This window comes from Equus quagga, chromosome 4, assembly GCF_021613505.1.
Source record: "Equus quagga isolate Etosha38 chromosome 4, UCLA_HA_Equagga_1.0, whole genome shotgun sequence".
Classification (NCBI taxonomy): Eukaryota; Metazoa; Chordata; class Mammalia; order Perissodactyla; family Equidae; genus Equus; species Equus quagga.
Window position 1 is genome coordinate 139,964,754 of NC_060270.1, and position 19,276 is coordinate 139,984,029.

General features: G+C 50.6%; 1 protein-coding gene across 2 annotated transcripts in view; it reads left to right on the forward strand.

Annotated features, from left to right (window-relative positions):
- NRP2 (neuropilin 2) overlaps window positions 1-19,276 on the forward strand; it is a 112,226-nt gene that overhangs the window by 69,572 nt on the left and 23,378 nt on the right. For both annotated transcript variants that reach the window (XM_046658117.1, XM_046658116.1), the window contains exons 13-15: window positions 9,205-9,467; window positions 11,034-11,130; window positions 12,262-12,282. In XM_046658117.1, the coding sequence (XP_046514073.1) occupies window positions 9,205-9,467; window positions 11,034-11,130; window positions 12,262-12,282 (381 nt within the window). The remainder of the gene's footprint in view (window positions 1-9,204; window positions 9,468-11,033; window positions 11,131-12,261; window positions 12,283-19,276) is intronic.

The following is a 19,276-nucleotide window of genomic DNA, read 5'->3' on the forward strand; positions in this document are numbered from 1 at the left end:
GGGGGGGTGTGTATGCATAGTGTATATGTATATGGTTGTACATCTGTATGTTTGTGTTTCTTTCTCAAGGTGTTTGTGCTTTGTGTGTGTGGGCACGTTAGGCGTTTTTATCTGTAGATATATATGTGTTTATAAGTATGTACATGCATGCGTTTTACGTGTGAGTCTGTGTGTGTGTGTCTGTATATTTGTGTTTGAGTGTGTGTGTGATTTGTATGCCTGGGGGAGTGTCTGTGCTTAGTGGGTCCACGGGGGCAGCTGGCAGAGGCACGTTAAATAAAGGGATGTGAGGCATAGCTTGGGAGCCCTTCTGGCTCTCATTCTGAGTCTGTCTTCAGGTTCCTTCTAATAATTCTGCCTCCTCCCTTCTGCTCTTCTGGGCAGATGTTTTCTAAGAATGTCTGAGAGCAGCCCTGCTCAGGCAACAAGGCCGCCAGTGAACAAGTGACACTTCTGGAAAGCTTGCGTTACTCTCCGTTTGACCTTGTCCGTCACCTCTGTCCCTTCACCGTCCCCTCTGCCTCCTCCTCGCCCAGCCTCGTCCTCACCTGAGACCCTGACCCCAACCCTGGCTGCCAGCTGTCAGTGCCAGGCCTTCTCCTGTTCCCGTTGATTCATCCACCTTGCGGTTCAGGGGAACTTTTCGGAGCAAGCTCGCAGAGTGGGCAGAATTCCAGCCTTTGGCCGGCCGGCTGGGGCCAGAAAGAGAATTAGGGCCACAAGGAACTGCTGGATCTAATGTTTCTCCTTAAGATGCTGAGAAGGAAAACAATCATTTTCCTCTTCCAGAAAAATCCCTGAAGTTTGGAAAAGTGGCACTTGTAGCCTGCTCCAGAAAGTGAGATCGTGGCATTGATTTCAGAGCCTTTCCATCCATCCTCGGATGATTTAAAATCATTTGTTGTTTTCCCTCCTTTCCTCCTCCTAACGAGACTTCATCCCGGGCTCTAAGCAGGAGAGCACAGAGAGCCCTTTCTGTTCAGGGTGGTCCTTTCTTCTTCAAAACAAGATGGGCCCCGAGGGGAGCAGTTGGGAGAAAGGAAGCAGCTGTGCTTGGTCAGGGGCGGGTGAGGCCGAGTGGGACCCCAGTGGCTGGACTTTCCTAGTCAACCCCGAAGCCACTGCGTCGCCCACACCCCGCACCCCACGGGGGGGGCCGCTCTGCTGTGTAAGAGAAGAGTGCCATCTGTTTCACCCCTTCCTAGCCAGGTAAACAAGAGTCATCCTCTAAGAAAGTAGGCGTCGCCCCCAAGTGCAGAGGGAGCAGGGATGAGTAGGCAGGGAGGAGGGAGCGGGGGCCACCATGTTGAAATAGCACAGCCGGGCTCCTGGGCTGCAAGTGTCTGTGGAAACGACTTGCATTCCTCAGATGTTTTCTGATTTAGTTCTTTTCTCGTGTTTTGTTTTTCTCTTTTTTTCTTTTCCTTTTAAGTAAGCAATTAGTTCTGTTCTTTTGGCTGGTGGTAATGGTTGCTTAAGGCTGACAAGACACCCACTGGTTTCATTCCACTGTTTTTGTTTTTCAAGATAGTCTTTCAAACCACTCAGAATTTCTTTTTTTAGCTCTTTGCTTGTGGCCTAGAAGCCTGGAGTGTGTTCATACCAGCCCCTGGGGACCCTGTTCCCAATTCAGTGACCCCTGGTGGTTGCAGAGGAACCAGTCCCATTTTCCACTGGGCCTTTTCACTGTAGCTACAATGACACACCAAGTATCTCCTCCGTTGGTTAGTGGGAGCTGCCGTATTTTCTACAGACATTCTCAAGTGCATTGGTGATAAAGAGAGTTTCGAGGAAGATCAGATTCAGGTCTTTAAGGAACTAGGCAAGACTCCTTGAGGTGATGTGGTGAGCCCGTCTGTCTAGAGCTGCACTGTTTAAGATGGTGGCCAAAAGCCACATGTAGCCATTTCAATTTTAATTAATTAAAATTAAATACAGCTAAAACTTCCATTCTTCATCACACTAGCCACATTTCCGGGGCTCAGTAGCCACACTATGTTGGACAGCACAGATATAGGGCATGCCCATCATCTCAGAACGTGGTCTTGGTCAGCCCTGCTCTCGTACCTTCTGGCATGGACATGGGAGGACCTCTGGGCCCCTTGCTGGCACTGTTGCTCCTTGGTCTGGTGTAAGCCAAGAAGCAAGCAAATAGTGGGGTGTACCTCCTCTATGATCCTTTGGTGGGAGTGTTCAGTGGCTGGTATTCTTGTCACTGTGTCATTCTCCCTCAGTGAGCACCCACAGTAAAGGAAGCAAGCAGCCCAGCATTAGATAGTGTAGGAGCCATTCTGTTCATCCGCAAAGAGGAAACACTAGGTAAGACCCATAATAATTATTTTGTTGTTATTATTGTCGGGAATGAGACAAGAAGATTGGAGATGAAGAGTACGAATCCAGGTCAGCTTCAGAATCCTCAAGTGTCGGTCTCCCTAAATGTGGACTTTCATACCCTTGTTACGTGAAGTTTGGTTCCGGTATTACTCCATTTTGATAACTTCCAATCATGGAAGTGATGCGAAGCATCCGGGCAAGGCCCGTCTGGAATAGGACACTACTGTGACAGGACAGAGCTTTGCTGCCCAGCCTTTATAAGTCTGATGGATCGAGAGAACAGAACCTTTACTGTGGGTTCAAAAACAAGCTCAAGAGACAGTAAGTCAAGAATACAGTGTTCCGAAATATTCGGATTTTACAAGTGGTGGCTGTTCCATCAAATGTAAGCCATAGACTCGTTAGCTTCTCATGGAGCTGTTTTGGTGCAGATTTGGCCTTGAATAAACCCCATGAGGGTGGAGGGCTGGAGCTGCCATTCACTCTGGGACACATGCACGAGAAGATGAAGTGTGGGTGGGTATGGTAGGTAGATGGGCAAAGAAACCAAAGGAAAGAGTTGATGAGTGAACTTGCTTATGAAGGGCTTGGCTTTTGACAGTGAGCCAGCAGTGACTCTGTGAATTAAAGAGCAACTCTCTGAACTAAGGAGCGTAGGTGGGACTGATGGCAGCGAACGATCCAGACCCTGGACTGGCATCAGCTTGACCTGCCTTCAGAAAGAGGTTGCTGTGGCTGGGCTGGGGCTCAGCCCCTACAAATTCAGAGACAGGAACTTCTCGGGCTGAGACCATGTTAGATCATTAAAGACCAGGAACAGCTTGGCCGAAAGAAAGCCAATATTCAAGGAATAACTTCAACTGGGAAAGGAAAGCGTAGAGGCCCTTCTTTAAGGAAAGTAGGAAGGAAAACATCTCTGCCTTTGTAGTAAAGAGAGCAGTAGAGGGGAGAAGACGTGCTTCCTTTTTTCTGAAAGTCCTGATTGTCCGGTTCCCCAGCTGTGCGTGGATTGACAGTGAAGGGGCAGAATGATAGCAAGACTGCCTCAAATGCAAAACCTTCATGGAAGCAGACATACCAAAAAGCAGCTCTGGGGAGACTCCTGCAAAGACCAGGCCTGAAACCTCAAATGTCCACCAAATGGTCAATTGTAAACCTTGAGAACATCCTGCTGAGTCCATCCAAACTCAGTGTTTCCCTTAACTGGTTGTTAATTCGAGGACCTTAGCGGAGATAGACTGACCTTGGGAGGCCAACGGAGGGGCTGACTCATGTTTTAAGCGTGACCCATACAAAGAGATTGCGTCTCCTGCGGCACGAAATATGCCTTCAGATGGTTGTTGTAGTGGGAGGGCAAGATGCTGGCCAGGAGACGTGTGTGTTAGACAGACGGTGTGTTTGGCGTTGTGATAGCCAGGAGGATCAGACTGGTGATTTATTTCAGGGTTTGGTACGGTGTGGACGCAATTGATTCCATGGCTGTTGGGCCGACTGCAGTCACATGTTCACAGGGCGCTCCAGCAGCTGAAGCCAGATGTGGCCGTAAATCGCCAGGTGAAAGGTCAGGAGAGCCTTTCCAGAGACAGCAGCAGGTTAAAACGCCTGCCTGACCCCATCCACGGCACTTCCTCTCTGCCCCTTGGAACTCCTGTTGTGGTTCCCAGGCCATTGTTTTCCCTGTATCCTGGGCAACTGACAGATGTTGTGAGTCAAAGGCCTAGCAAAATGCCTCCAGGTATGTCAGGGCCAGGAGGAGAGAGACTGTGTCTCTGGGACATCGTTTCTTCATTCTCTCTCTACGGCTGGAGGCTGGACGTGTTTCCTTCCCATTGTCTCTTTGTTGGAAGCTGTCCACTTCCGGCATCCTGGCATCGGCCACAAGCCCAGGAAGCGCCTCCAGCAGGCGGGGCTGGTTCTTAGCTAGTCAGTCACAGGGCTTTTCCTTAAAGTCCAAGTCAATCAATACAGCAGCCCAGCCAGGGCACGCCAACCCTTTGCTCTATCACGTAATCGACAGCCACTGCGGGCTTAAAACTTCCTCTGTGTCTGGCAGTGGTGGGCCATAAATTAGAATGTTCCAGAAGAACAAACTTTCACTTGTAGCACATATATGGGTGTCACGATTTGAAAGAACTGAAGCACTTAGCCTGGAGAAGGGTCAGGGGAGACCTGCCACCCTCAGTGACGGCCTGGAAAGTGGCCATTTAAAGGGGCCAGGGGCGTGTTTCCCGAGGAAGCGAAGACTAAGGGTCTGAATTCTTCGTGACTGAAATGGTTTCTAAGTCAGAGGACAGAAACTGGCTGTGCTCCACCAGGGGTAGAAGGAGGACATGTGTCTGAATGGTGGCAGGAGAACGTAAAGCTGAATTTAAGAAGTTCCTGACAGTTGGGGTTGTGACCCAGAAGCTGCTTCTCTGGAGAATGTGGAGCAAAGGCTGGACAGCTGTTGGGGGTGTTTCAGCATGGTTCCTGCGGGCAGCAGGGCGGGCCCGAGCCGAACGGTCTCTTGAGCTCCCACTGTCATTCCAGACCACGTGCTATTCTAGATTGTTAGATTGTTTGGGACGTACGCAGACTGACGTGAAGGAGCTTGCATGACCACGTGCCATTCTAGAGTGTTAGATTGTTTGATGTACACGGACTGACAGGAACGATGTGTGGTCAACTGTGCATGGCGCGCAGCGTGGGGCTGGCTCGTTTTTGGGGTGAGGACGACTTTCTCCAGAGAACATCCCTATTGTCCTCAGGCCAAACCGTTCTTCCTGAGTCTCAGATTGGTCTTCCCAGGTTCTTGGTGCTCTTTTGACCCATTTTCTTCCTAAAACACAGTCAGGCAAGCCCAGGCAGTGTGCGCAGGTCCCATGCCCGTGATAGAGACCAGAGCCTCTACTGAGCTTCCACTGGGCCCTGTCACTGTGCAGAGCACTTCATGTGCCCGTCCTGTCTCCTCCCCTGACAGCGCTCTGCAGGAGTGCCGCTGTCATGCCCATTTCACAGACAGGAAGACTGAGGCTTTGAAAGACCACAGAACATTAGGCCAGGGCCCCAGCCCCGATGAGAGGCCCAGCTCTGGCCGTTCACTCAGTCCGATCAGGGCATACATCCATTTCCACCCCTCTCTGGTAGTGGTCTGGGACACGTTCCTTCAACTCCCGAGGCTCAGTTTCCATTTCCATGAGAAAACGATCCTGATTTCACGGGGGAGATTCCATCAGATGGGCAGAGAACACCTCCAGCGCAGTCTCTGGCACACAGTAGGCACTCAGCCGACATCACTTCTCTTGCCTGGCTTCCCCTGGTCTGAGCCATTCTCTCATGATGTCCTGGTTCTAATCAGGCCTCTCAGTGACAGGCAGGGACGTTCTGCGGCTCAGCGTCCCTCTGAATGATGTCTACTGCTAATTCCTTAAATTTACATATCGTCTTTCTTCCCTCGAGCTCCTAGCACTTAACAGACAAGTGGGGCACAAATGATTTAACTGAGAGAAATTCCAAGGCCTGCTTGTCTGGAGATTCTGCGAACTAGTGGATTAGCTCAGATGTCAGCACTGAATTATGTTCCTTCAGCTGCTCGTGCTTAGCACGCCACCAGCATTAACTCCCTGGTCTTCCAGGGGTCCTCTAAATCATGCATAGTGATTATCATCTTACTGGGAGAGAGGGGAGAGGAGAGGGCCAGCTCGGTCCCTGGGAGGGTGGGCTGTGAAACCTTGGCCTCCTTGTGCCTGAAGCTGCTGCCCCAGGATGAGTAAACGGCACAGACCAGATCCAGCCCAGCCAGCCCAGCTCTTTACACCTCCACATACATTTTACTTACCAAATCCTAACCATCATGTATGGTTCCCCTGCCACTTAAGAATGTAAATTCAGGGGCCGGCCCGGTGGCGCAGCAGTTAAGTGCGGACTTTCCACTTCTTGGCGGCCCAGGGTTCGCCTGTTCGGATCTCGGGTGCAGACATGGCACCGCTTGGCAAAAGCCATGCTGTGGTGGGTGTCCCACATATAAAGTAGAGGAAGATGGGCACGGATGTTAGCTCAGAGCCAGTCTCCCTCAGCAAAAAGAGGAAGATTGGCAGTAGTTAGCTCAGGACTAATCTTCCTCAAAAAAAAAAAAAGAATGTAAATTCATATAAGTGACAGTATCTCTGCCAAGCAATTTTCAGGCAGCAAGTGGGTCTTATTTGTGAAAGTGTGAAGGAAGAAGCCTGAGTCAATAAGTCTCTGTAATCTGGTTTCCTCTATACCTGAGGTGGAAACAGTAAGGGCTTGGGAATTCCTGGAGCTTGAGCATTTGGGGGTGCGGTGGGCTGGGTGCTCACCCAGATTATCAGTGCACCTCACCTTTACAAAAGGCTGTTGGCTTGGGGGGTGGGGGGGCGATGGTGACGAGATGGTGTGAGTCTGAGGGATTTCCATCAGCTGGCTGAAGCGTCCTCTGTTCTTGTTTCCAAGACATAGCCTCACATAATTCTTCGTTCGTGAGTTTGTCCTTCATTCGTGAGAACAAAATTTTTGTGAGTAGCTGCATATACATGTCACTATCTAGGGGCAGGAGAAGGAGCCTTTATATACACACACTTATCTGTGTAAGACCAGGACCTTATGGTCTAACGGGGGTGGGAAGAAAGACACACACAAAGCAGTTAAATTGTAGTGCAAGGCAGCAGGTGGGTACCTACTGAAATGCATGAAAAATGGCCTCAAGTCTTTTTAAAACAAGGTAAAACCAGTGGTACAGTCAGTAAATTCTCGAGCTGTTGAGAGAAGAGAGGAATTAATGTTGAAATGTGCCAGGATGTTTAGGAGAAGAACCAGCAGAAGAGGGGAGAGGTGGCTGGGGCAGGACGGGGTGGGGGGAGCACAGGTGGGGGGGAGCACAGGTGAGGGGGGAGGGAGCAGGCCCGTGGGAACCAGTCTGCTTGGACAGATGTGATTGATTGCCCAGACTTGGGGCAAGGCCACTGGCCGCAGCTGACATGGAGACCTGCTGTACAGGGTGGGGCAACCAAGTCAGGCCCAGCTCTGCTGCTTACTAGCCTCTCTACCTTGGACAAGTCACAGAACCTTTCTGAGCCTCAGTTTCTTCATCCTGTGCAAAGCAAGATTAATAAGACCTAGCTCACAAGCACACAGCAGGGATTAAATGAAATGATGCATGTGAGGGTGCTCTGTAGCCTGTAAAGCCTTATGCAAATCTCACTTATAATTACCGTCATTAACAGCGGTGGTAAGGAGATCTGATGGGAGAAGCACAGGTTTAGATCGTCTCTGAGTGGTTGTGGCACCAGTGTCTCCTCCCTCAGCAGATCACCATCTTTAAAATCCTCTGCCACAGTTACAGCTGCCTAGTAATCTGTGCTGGCCTTGGCCTTGAAGAGGTCTCACGTTGGGGGGAATTAGATGACATACTTGGGTGGTTAAGGAGACACAACTGGGTCCCCCCTGGATCCTAAACTGCTCTAATCTGAGTTCAGGAGAAGGGAGCTTCTGGAGCAATAATCCCGGAGAATCTAACCACGAGGGATTCAGGGGAGCCGGGGAGGAAGGAGCGAGGGGGCCGAGAGGATGAGGGAAGGAGCTGTTTCTGGGCCCCTGGTGGGAGGACGGTCACAGGCTCAGCTATCACTGGGAGGATGACATCACAGGAGTAACGACAGCGGACCAGTGGTCCCGGGAGTGCCCTGTTGATTCAGGACTCTGGAGTCCCCGCCTGTCCTTCGCTGACAACCCCAGGATGTGCACAGTCCCTGTTGAGTAAGAAAGCTCTGAGCACACGTCTCAGATTGACATGGTCCTGAGGTGTCTGGGATGCGGATTGGGGATCTGTGATGCAGAAGAGCCCCTGCCCTCTTGCAGCAGGTTCAGCATAAAGTGTCCCGAAGCCAAAAGGAGGCAGTGAGATTGTCTCCTCAGCTGCCACTGTGCTGCGTACAAGTGGCCAGAACACTCCTGTGGTGTTGGATTTGCAAGTGCAGGTCCCCGTGCCTGTGTCTGCGAGGCGTGGAGTCTGCCCAGGGTGAGGGAAACTCAGCCTTCCGCACAGTGTCTGATGTGTTTGAAAACTAAGCAGCCAGAAGGCCCGTTCTCTGAACGTTTGGATGCATGAAACCTTGATTTCCCAACACGTGTCTGTTCTCTGCTAAACACATAGCCTTCATTAGTGACATGGTGACAGGGCCGGTTCTCACTGGAGCCATGTTTGCCTGGCTCCCTCAGGCCAGGCTCGTCAGGGAACAGGAAAGGGAGTGGGGTGTCAGGGCCCTGGATCACCCCTCCTCAGCCACCATGCCCTGTTCTGCGTGAAGCTGACACTGGGCTTCTGAGCTGCAGTCACAAGAGCCCAGGCACCATCTAGCAGCAGTGGGAGAGACAGAAGGTTCTGTCTTCCATGTGGACAGTGCCAGCCAAGATGACAAGTCTTGAAGCATAAACCACCTGGCCAGACTCACCTCTGGTCTAGCAGCCACCTCACCCCCTTGTAATTCAGTTCGTTAGACTGTGTTGGCCCTTTGGGTAAGCCAGGGATGAATACGGCCTGGCCTCTTAGAGCCTAAGAGGAGAAGACAGGCAGACACAACCAGCAAGAACTAAGGCCGACCATGCTGGGTGCCGCACGTAAAAGAGGGACTAAGAAAGGGATGCAGAGGAATAGGCAGGAAGGACTGACTTGATGTAAAGTCCCATGAAAGGGCTTCAAGAGGACTCAGCATGTGAATCAAGGCTCTGAAGGAGCCTTAAAGGGATGCAGGACCTGGAGAACAAAGACCCCCAAACTCTAGTCCCAGCTTTCCCCTGGGGAGGACCAGAGCTGCAAACTGGTGTCTTTCGAAAGTGTTTACCAGGATGCTCTGTTTGGGCTTGTTTCCCCAGATGACAGGAATTTCTTGCGGCTGCAGAGTGATGGCCGGCGAGAGGGCCAGTACGGGCGGCTCATCAGCCCGCCCCTGCACCTGCCACGCAGCCCAGTATGCATGGAGTTCCAGTACCAAGCCACGGGCGGCCGCGGGCTGGTGCTGCAGGTGGTGCGCGAGGCCAGCAGGGAGAGCAAGCTCCTCTGGGTCATCCGCGAGGACCAGGGCGACGAGTGGAAACACGGGCGGATCATCCTGCCCAGCTACGACATGGAGTACCAGGTAGGGTGGTGGCGGAGGCGGGCGGGGCTCCCAGGGAATCAGTGGGATCTGTGCTTCAGTATTTCAAAGAGCTATGCCCATTCATCATTAGGGAACATGGTTAAGCGTTGCTGTTTTCATTGTGTTTCTCACGTTGCCATGGCAACTAAATGACACTCTTATTTGTTATTCAGAATGTGCCTATCTCTATACCCAGACTTGGTTCTTTGTTCTTCCTATTGCCTTTTATATTGCTGAAATCTTCCCCAACAAATGTTTCTTCTCCCCATTTTATTTTAGATTGCTGTGAGGTAGGCTTACCAAGGAGCACAGGAGCCAGGGAAATAAACACAAACACACCCTCCACACACAGGGAAGAGGCCTGTGGGGCCCCTCACACTCCAAGGAGGAGAGGGGAACAACCTCCCAGCCCTGTCTCAGCCGGCATGCACACAGGAAGAGGGGTGCTGTCTGCGCTCAGTGGCTAGCAGACCAGAGACACTCCTAAATGGTTTCTCTCCCAACAGCTCCAGGAGCTGAGTTCTATTATCTCTGCCCCACAGAGCGAGAGACTGAGGCACAGATGGGCATGCACAGCTGTGGCTGAGACTTGGGTAGGAGTAGAGGCGCTGTGGAAGAGGTGACCGAGAACCAGCCACAGCATTAACCTGCTCCTCCCTAGACGAGCAGCAGCAACACATGGCTGGTGAGGCAGCCAACTGCTCGCTCAGCTTGCCAGAGGACATGTGCTCATTTGCAGAGAGAACCGGGGAGGGCAAGAATGAGGAGTGATGGAAGACCCCAGAGCCGAGGGGCTGCGGTCACTCTCCAGGATGTCAGGTGTCCTGAGACCCTCCTCACCCCCACCTGCGTCCCACTTGTAAACCTTAGTGTGCTGTGTTGTAAGCACCTGTTTGCATTTTTGTCTCACTCGCTGGATGGTGAGACTCTGGGCGGAGGGTCTTGTCTATTAGGTGTTGTAACTGTCCTTGCACCTGGCCGATGGCAGGTGCTCGGTAAACTACTGGTGTAGGAACAAATCCGCACCCCCCCCCCCCCCCCCCGCAGTTCTAACAATGGGAGCCCCCAGGCAACATTATAACAGTGGAGCCACAGGAGGATGTAATCACCAAGGCAATGCAAACCCAGGGTACTGGATTTCTCACCTTACCCCCGCCTGCTCCCGTCCCCTGAGTTTCCAAATACCTGGATTGGGCGTTTGAAAGATTTATAAGAGAGGAACCTCAAAAATGGCTCCGGATATGTCAGCCCTCCTTTAAACACGCTCTGATTGTGATCCTTTTAATTGATACATTCTAGTTATGGACAACAGTATCCATCACATTGTTACTTATATTTTTTAATCTCCTCAAATATGCATTTGATTTGAACCAACCCTCTTTAAATTAAGGTTTGAAGCAGTGTAGCCATGTGGTCCACAGATGTGTACCAGGTGCAGTAGCACACATACACACACACACGCGCACACACACGTTTTAAGCTGCAGTTAACAGAAAATTGGAAATCTTTGCACTGCTTGGACCAGGAAGCTCGGTTAACCATAGCTTTTGTTCTTCTGGCTTCTAGATTGTGTTCGAGGGAGTTATAGGAAAAGGACGTTCAGGAGAAATTGCCATTGATGACATTCGGATAAGCACTGACGTCCCGCTGGAGAACTGTATGGGTACGTGACTGTCTGTCTCTTCGTGGCTCTTCCCGGTGAGACACCAAGGGCTAAGATACCCAAGAGGAGGCAGCGGGCCACTTTCACACCTGGTCTGTGCAGGGGTGAGGTGTGAGTGTAGCTGCACCTCAGGCTGCATTCCAGATGGGAGGGGTGTGAGAGGAGGTGAAGTTTCTGTCCAGCTCCCACTCAGAAATAGACATGCACTAAGTACATGGAGATTCAGGGCGCCGAGACCCCACCCTCAGACTCCAGCTTTTAGCAAAGAAAATGCTGGAGGACAAGCACGACTGCCAGTCAGAATTAGGTGCTGGGGAGGTTCGATGAACTTAATGGAGGCCTCCACTGTGAGCAAAAGCAGCACATATGTTCTGTCAGAGTGATAGCACAATCACCAAGCAGTTCTTTTAGAGGAATGAGTTGCAGGGCAAACCGTGGCACGTGAAGTAAGATTTTAGACTTTGCTTTGAAGCGAATGCCTCTAATGCCCAAGATCCCAGAGCCGTTGTAAGATTAGACATTGCATGCCAGGTGACTAGCTCAGGAAGGACACCATAAGTGCCCCTTGGACGGCAGTGCTGAGCAGCCCGGCCACCTGAGATGTACAAATCTCACCCACCACCCCAAGGCACCCTGACAGTCTCCCCTCAGAGCCATGGACATTCCCCAAAGCAAGAGGGCGTCCTGAGAAGGAATGGCACCCACGTTCAGTTGCCATGACTGTAATAACTCCCCAAGTGCTTTTCTTGGCACACGGGTCCCGGGTGTGTATGCCTGACGATGTCAGAAGCACCTGGGATTGCCCTAGTCCCCTCAAGCAACTCAGGGCCCGGGCTTCCAAAAGTAATCCCGGCTCTGAGAAAGTAATCAGTGATAAGTGACTGATTACAATGCTCCAGGGACCCATTACTCTATAAAGGACTTTTGTTCCAAAGCAACTTTGAGACTCTCTCCCCAGCCTCCCGGCCCCCACAATGATGATGTGTTAGACACGGTCAGAGCACGTGGGACACTTTCCATGGGATATTACAAAGAACAAATTAATGGAAGTCCTCTTCGTCATACCCTACATTCACCTGATTATTTCTTCCCCTTTTCTAACTCAAAATTTTTTCTCTTTTTTTCCCCCAGAACCCATCTCAGCTTTTGCAGGTGAGCATTTTAAAGGTAAAAAACAAATTTTTTTGCATGTCTTTTCCTCCCCCTCCATGTGATGTGAATTTGATGGGAGAATAAACCTCCGAATCTGACCAATCTCCCAAGAGAAAAGAGACGCCACTCCTTGCTGCCGCTAGATGGCACCAGCCACACCGTAGATTCGAGAAAGGGGCTGGAGATCCTCGCTGTCTCTTTAATCAAAGCTTAGAAACCTACAACAGAGACAAATCGGTTATAGACAAACCTCCCAGCCTTGCCGTGTCCAGCCAGGAGCGACGAGGCTGAAAATGCACCAGTGCTGAGGGAGGAGAAGCTGTGGGGAGATGAAACAAAAAAATCATCAGTGGATGAACAGTGAAATGAGGTGACAAGGATTTGTTAGACACCCGAAGGTGTCTTCTTCCTGGGTCCAGGGTCCCAAGGCAGCGGGACAGTTACCTCTCAGTGAGGTATGGTGGGGGGCAGTTTGTGAGGGGAGAAAGTTAGGGAGAAGACACGAGGAATGAGCCCCCCGAGGAGGGGGCGGTGCAGAATTCAGGAGCTGGGGTCACACAGGGGAACTAGGGAGGCACGGTCAATGGCTGGAGTTAGAGCGTTTAAATACAAGACTGAAAACAGAAAGGACATTTCCTCCCTAGAAAAGTCAATAGCAGAGTGGAGAGAGAAGAATTTGGGATGCTCACCTCATCCGGGGGAAAAGGACCCCGAGCATGGGTGATGGTGATGTCTGTGCTGTTAAAATGCAGGGTCCTATTTCGCCCTCTTTGCAGTCCATTTAGTTGACACTGCTAGGTTTCCAACAGGTCCCCAGGCTAAGTGTCTGAAGCCATTCTAAATGCTTCTGTTCAGGTGGCCTGGGTGTGAGAGCCCCTCAGATACATGCACCCTTACCTGTGACGTAACCTATTGTATGCAAACACTTGTGAGGTTGTACTGGTTGGCCTTACCCTTCTGGTGACAGCATTTCAGAGATAGGGGAAGTCATTTTTGTATCCAAAGTCCAGACTCATTATTTTCACTCTCATTAGTCTGTCCAGCTCCTGGCTAGAAAGAGATGCATTCCTGGTCTGCCACCTAGATGTGCCCTCTGACTCCAAATCATGTCGCCTAACTTGCCGCTCATCACCCACAGCTCTGAGATAGTAGAGGAGGCAGAGGAGCAGAATAGAGAAGGACACAGAAAGTCTTTTCTTTCTTTTCGTGCCCTTCCCCGCCTCCCTGAACTCCATCCCGCTCCCCAGTGCACATCTTAAAGTATTAAGTGTATTCGTGTGCCTCTGTTGGTGCTTTGGGGTGTGAGGTTTATATTGGTGTGAATCTAAAGTATTGGCGGGAAAACTGAGATCAAAGCTGAAGGACTTGGGTTGCAGTTGAGCTCGCGTTCTAACCTTCGGACCCGAGGTAACGTTTCCGTAGGGGGAGGGAAACCAGCTTGTTGTTCCACCTGATTCTCAGCGGTTGTCTGGACGCAGAGTTCCCAAGAAAGGCTGGACAGAGACATCCAGGGTGAGCACACTGTGCGAGCATGCACATGTAGGTCCCTCACTGATGCGGTGGGTGGCTGAGCACTTTGCTTCCGGAAGAGAAGGAAAAACCAGGGCTGTGTGCTGTCCCTGAGGCGGTGTCTACTGTGAGGCTGCACAGTCCCGTCGTGTTCTCTTGTAAAAAATATATAAATAGAACATCATTAGAGCCACACTGCTCATTTAGCCAAAATAAACGCAGGCTTAGTGACTCGAAGGTAAGGATTTCCAGGGCGCTCCCGATGGGCTAGTCCGGGGGTTCAGCAAAGGCAGTCCACAGGCAGCATGGACCAGCCCCGGCTGTTGTCTTGGGAGGTAATGAGCATCCCCAGAAGGAGGAACCCCAGCCTTGGGGAGCAGAGTCTTGGCTGAGGCACTCAGAGCCCGGAGCAGGAGCAGTGCTGCGAGCAGACAGTGCGATCACATTGGTGGTTCTTAGGAGGAACTCCCGGTTGGTAGCCAGATGGACCAGGGCCGGGGAGTCTGCTCTGGGCCGAGGCCCCTCTGACCTCAACACGCAGCTCTGTGTTTTGACTCAGGCACAGCCTTCCACTGGGGAGAGGAAAGAGGACTGTTTGCACTGTCCGACCCGTGTCCGGCAGACCGTGCCTCTCCTGGTCAGGGTAGCGCAACCCTCTCTTGGTGAGGGCCTGGGGGCCTTTGGATTAAATCAGCCTTTTCACTCAAAGAGGGAAACAGAGAAATCAGGTTTGGGCAGGCAGGATATGCAAAGTTGATGGTGAAACACTGTTAATAACAGGCGTTTGCGTTGTTTGTGTGCTTTTTGAATCAGGGTTGTTTTTCTTTCCCATTATAAATTAACCATGAGACAGCGCCAGTCTCATTCTTTAGGAGAGACCAGTGTATCCTAGGTACATCTTTAAGGAAATGCAATCAAAGTGGCCTCTGGACCGGGGCAGACGAGGCGTTCGTGGTCTCTCATGTTTTGAAGCACCTTTCACGTTCTGCCTCTTACTCATTTCTTGCCATGAAACATCTTGTTTTCAAATCGCCTTGTGTCTTCTGCTTACTGTGGCTACTGTGATTGTGTACCAGGATGTGAGTCAGTAATGGAGAGAAACATGCCGTGGAGAAAAAGAGCCGTGTAGAGAAAGGACGGGAGGAGAGAATGAAGAAGCTGGGTTGTCATGTGACTTTTAAAGAGACTTTGTCGTTGTTTTTGTTATGAGTCACATTTTAAACAATGTAGCCTGGTGTGCGTTTTCTTCTTTTCTTTCTTTCTTTCTCTCTCTCTTTTTTCAAAACACTGGCTATAAACATAGTGCCATCACATATCTTTTTCTAGAATTTGAGCTTTAACAATGAAAAACTGTGTGTAAAGGGGAAAAAAAAGAACTAAAAAGTGGTGTAATTAAGGTGATGGATTATTTCCTCTTAACCAATAATTTCTTTTTTTAATAAAAGAAAAAAGAAGAATAAAGAAGCCAGTAAAAATATATAAACCCCATACCCAGAGCTCTCTAGTTGTTGACCCCATGGTACTTTTAGCAGCTCACAGTGGAGGCAGGAGTTCTCACTCGTGGCAGAGACAGAGAGCTTGAAGAAAGCAGGAGCAGAGAGACTGGGTCTGGAACCCTACCCATTAGACACCCGTGGAAATCCCAAGCTAGTGCACTTGCAGGAGGTGGTTGTTAGGGTGAAGGATTCAGACCTGCTGTGTCTACCAGTGACGGAGGACCGAAGGAACATCAGTGTCTCCTGCTAAGGCTGTGAGCTGAGGTTACTGTCTCAGACCAGCTCTGAGTGCCATGGGGCCTGTCTCTTGGGTTTCGCTTTCTGCAGTCCTGAGCAGGTTTCATCCAGGTGAAACCAGGAGAAACTGAGCATCAAAGACTGTCTCATGGGCACAGAGGGGAGCAGTCTTAAGAGAGACCCATGTTGGGGTGGGGACAGCGCTGGCTGGGGTTTGACTCTGTGTGTCAGGTTTTAAGTTCTGTCTTTTTGGAGCCAACTGGCCCATCTCTGCTGCTTGCCACTGTCATCTCTCCTTTTCCATCTCCACCCTCATCCCCCATTGGCTGCCTCCCAGAAGCTTTGCCCACCAGGCACAGGACCTGGGTTGGCCACAAATTCTCTCTCTCCTTGGCTTCCCTTTCTCCTCCGGCTCTCTCAACTAGAAGCACTTCCCAGACGCAGTGAGGGTTAACCAGGGTTCTTGCCCATAATCCTCTGTTGAGGGGAAGAAAAAGACCCTGGACCTGCCAGGGCTGCAGGCTGGCCTTAGGGTGCGCCTGCTCTCTGCCCTGCACCTCCAGCTGCAGGTTCACGCTCAGTGATGCTGAGCAAGGGAGTGTGGAGATTGTGCAAACTGGGTACCCACTTGGCTGCCGTTGCCTGCCTACGGGGACACTGAGGCATGCTTTGTGAGGTTCGTGGATGCCCGAGGCCTCTCCTGGCTGAGGCCTGATGCAGCCTCTCCCACAAGGTCACTGACCACGCGTCAGTCTCTCTAAGGGGAGAAGAACACTTTTCTCACCAACTTTCCTCACGCTAAAACAGAAAGGACACGCCTCAGTTTAAAGAAAGTAGCCTAAGTGCCACCAAAGAGAGGAGAAGTGGCCGAGACCTCAGCCAGCCTCGGTCTGAGTGGGAGGCCTTGGGGGGTGCTGGCGAGACCCCAGGACCCTGGATCTGCTGGGAGAGGCCTTCTCAGGGATCTTGTGCTTTCACATTCCTCCTCCAAACATGTCCGTGGGCGAGACCACATTCTTCTACGATCTTCTGTAAACCTCTCGAGAGGAGCCAACCTTTTTCTTTGTTTAATCTCACAAATTAAATAAACCTTTTATCTGAAATGCCCCTTCACCGCACTTCATTTTCAACCTGTGCAGAAAGGACTCTGCAGACAGACCAGTCCTCACACGGTCCTTATCTGCAATGAGCCTTTTTTCTTCTGTGAGAAATGACTCACAATTGTCATTTCAAAACGTGGGTACCTCCTGAGGGCCCGTTTGTAAACGTAGCTGTGGGAAATGCTGTCTCTTTTGGTCACTCAGTGAGAACCTGACTCGACTGAGACCAGCTTCAGACAGGTTCAGACAGAAGGGGTGCGCAGGGGGAGAGGGCTGCCTCCAGTTCCCACTTGGTTAGAAGGGAGGTTTGCACGCTTTTCTGGTAAAAGGCCAGATAGCAAGTGTGTTGGGCTTCCTGAGACTGTGTCACAAGCACTCAACTCTGCCTTCGTAGCACAAAATCAGCCGTAAGCAATATGTAATGAGGGTGCCTGTGTTCCAAAATGTCTGAGAGTCGGCACTCAGCCAGAGTTGGTCATCTGAGACCTGGGTTCCAGCACAGGCTGAAGGTTCGGTCCCCGCGCCCCCGGTCCTGACCCTGCCACTTACCAACATGTGAACTTCCTCTGAGGACTCTGAGCCACCTCCAGGATTTCACTGTCTGCTGCTCTGCCCTCCTCAGTTGTCCTCCAGGTCAAACCAGAGACAATCACTTGTCCTGTCGGTTCTCAGGTCTCCCAGCTGAGGGTCATGAGCAATAAACAAGATGCTCGCGTGAAGCCCGTAGCCCGTGCCCAACTCACAGGGAACGTCCACTCATTGCTGTTGCTGTTATGGCCCACAGTTCCCAGTAGCCTATTAATTCAGAACCCTGTTTGCACAATAGGAATGAAAGGAACACTACCTACCGTGTAATTTTTTTCCTTATTTTCTTCCCATGCATGGCTTCTTAGAATTTATTGTTTCTCAAAATTCAGATTCTTTGCATTCACATTGCCTGCTTCTCTAGGGAACTCAAAACTTTTACAGAGAGGAGGCTGCTCAACCTTGCAAATGCACTTGGAGTTATTGACTATTTAAATGCCTGTTTCTCATTATCTCACACAATGAGAAAACTTTGTGGAGAATTAGAGGGTGGAAATTAGTGAAAAATAGTTCAGGAGTTGAAAGCGTTTTCCAATTGGAAAAAAAGAATATGTAAGTAAGTAGTGGAAGTTAGAATAACTAAAGGGAGCGTTCAGGTCGGCACATCACCGGCGCTGGACAAGGTTGAAGTCTCACTGCATTTTCTCCCATCCTGGGGCACCTAGCCCAGGCTACTTGTTGCCAAGCAATGGCCCAGTCACCCCTATGGCTGAGGGGACAAGTGGGCTAAAATAAAGCCAATCACCAACCGAGGCACCTGGTGCAGGCAGCATCTGCCCAAAGATGGTGGCTATTTTGCAATTTCACATAGAGGCACCATATGAGCTAGCAGAATCTCTAGCACTTTTGAAGAAAAACTGTTATGTGAAGTACCAGTGGGTCATTAACATTTTCCAGGGAATCTGAATGTTGGTCTAAAATACCTTCCTCCATCCATCCATCCATCCATCCATCTATCCATCCATCCTTCTGTCCATTCATCCATCTATCCGTCCATCCATCCATCCTTCCATCCATCCATCCATCCATCTATCCATCCTTCCATCATCCATCCAGACGTCCATCCATCCATCCTTCCATCCATCCATCCATCCATCCATCCATCCATCCATCTATCCGTCCAAACATCCATCCAGACATCCATCCATCCATCCATCCATCCATCCATCTGACATTCATTGGATTGCAGCTGTTGTTTGGAAAGGTAATTTGGAAGAGGATTTAACCCTTGTTGATCTGTCAGCTTCCTTTTCTCTGACTGGCAAAGCACAGCCTCCTTAGCATACAGCCCTTGAAGGCTACCACAGAGCCCAACTCCAAACCAGCAATCCACCTGCCTGCAGGCGTCTCTTTAGCTGGAGAACATTCGGAGAAACTCTAGCCCCCAACTGCAGGTCACCCAAAAACTGCCCACGGAGAACAAGGGGAGGGCTGTTAGGTGTATCTTCTCTTTTCTAACTCTCTTTACATTATAAGTACAAACTCACGTAGTATTTTTTCTCATTTCTCCTAACAAATGTCCAAGGAAAACATTTAGGGAGGCAATATAATGTCCCCAAAATGGCTTTTGTCACTAAAATTTTCTACGTGTTGCTAATTTCAGGGGAGAGGAGCAGTGGTAGGAAAGGTGAAGAGGGCCTGATACCCAAACGGGCGTTTGTCTTCCAGAGCAGCAGCTCTGTGTCTGATTCTGCCTGTGTAATCCAGGGACTGAGACTTCTCCTTCCTCCAGTGGGTCCTCCCATCCTCCCCACTGGGCCCCGAGTCTGTCTCTATTGTAAGAAGCACTTTAGGAGTAGCGTGAAGGCCCAGCTCCACGCTTGGGCCCTGCAGGTGTATTTAATGTTGAAAACCAGCATTTTGACAGGAAGAACACAAAGCTTTGAACTGAGACTATGCGGTGATGGAGGGGACGTGGGCAGTCATGACCTTCCAGGTTAACAAATTTGTGCTCCTGCCTTTGTGATCTGGGCAGGTGCTTCAGGTCGGGAATTAATCCCTGTGGATTCATGCCTTCTTTTCCCCTCGTGGGTGAGCTGCGGCCTCGTTAGAGGACGGCCCTCACTG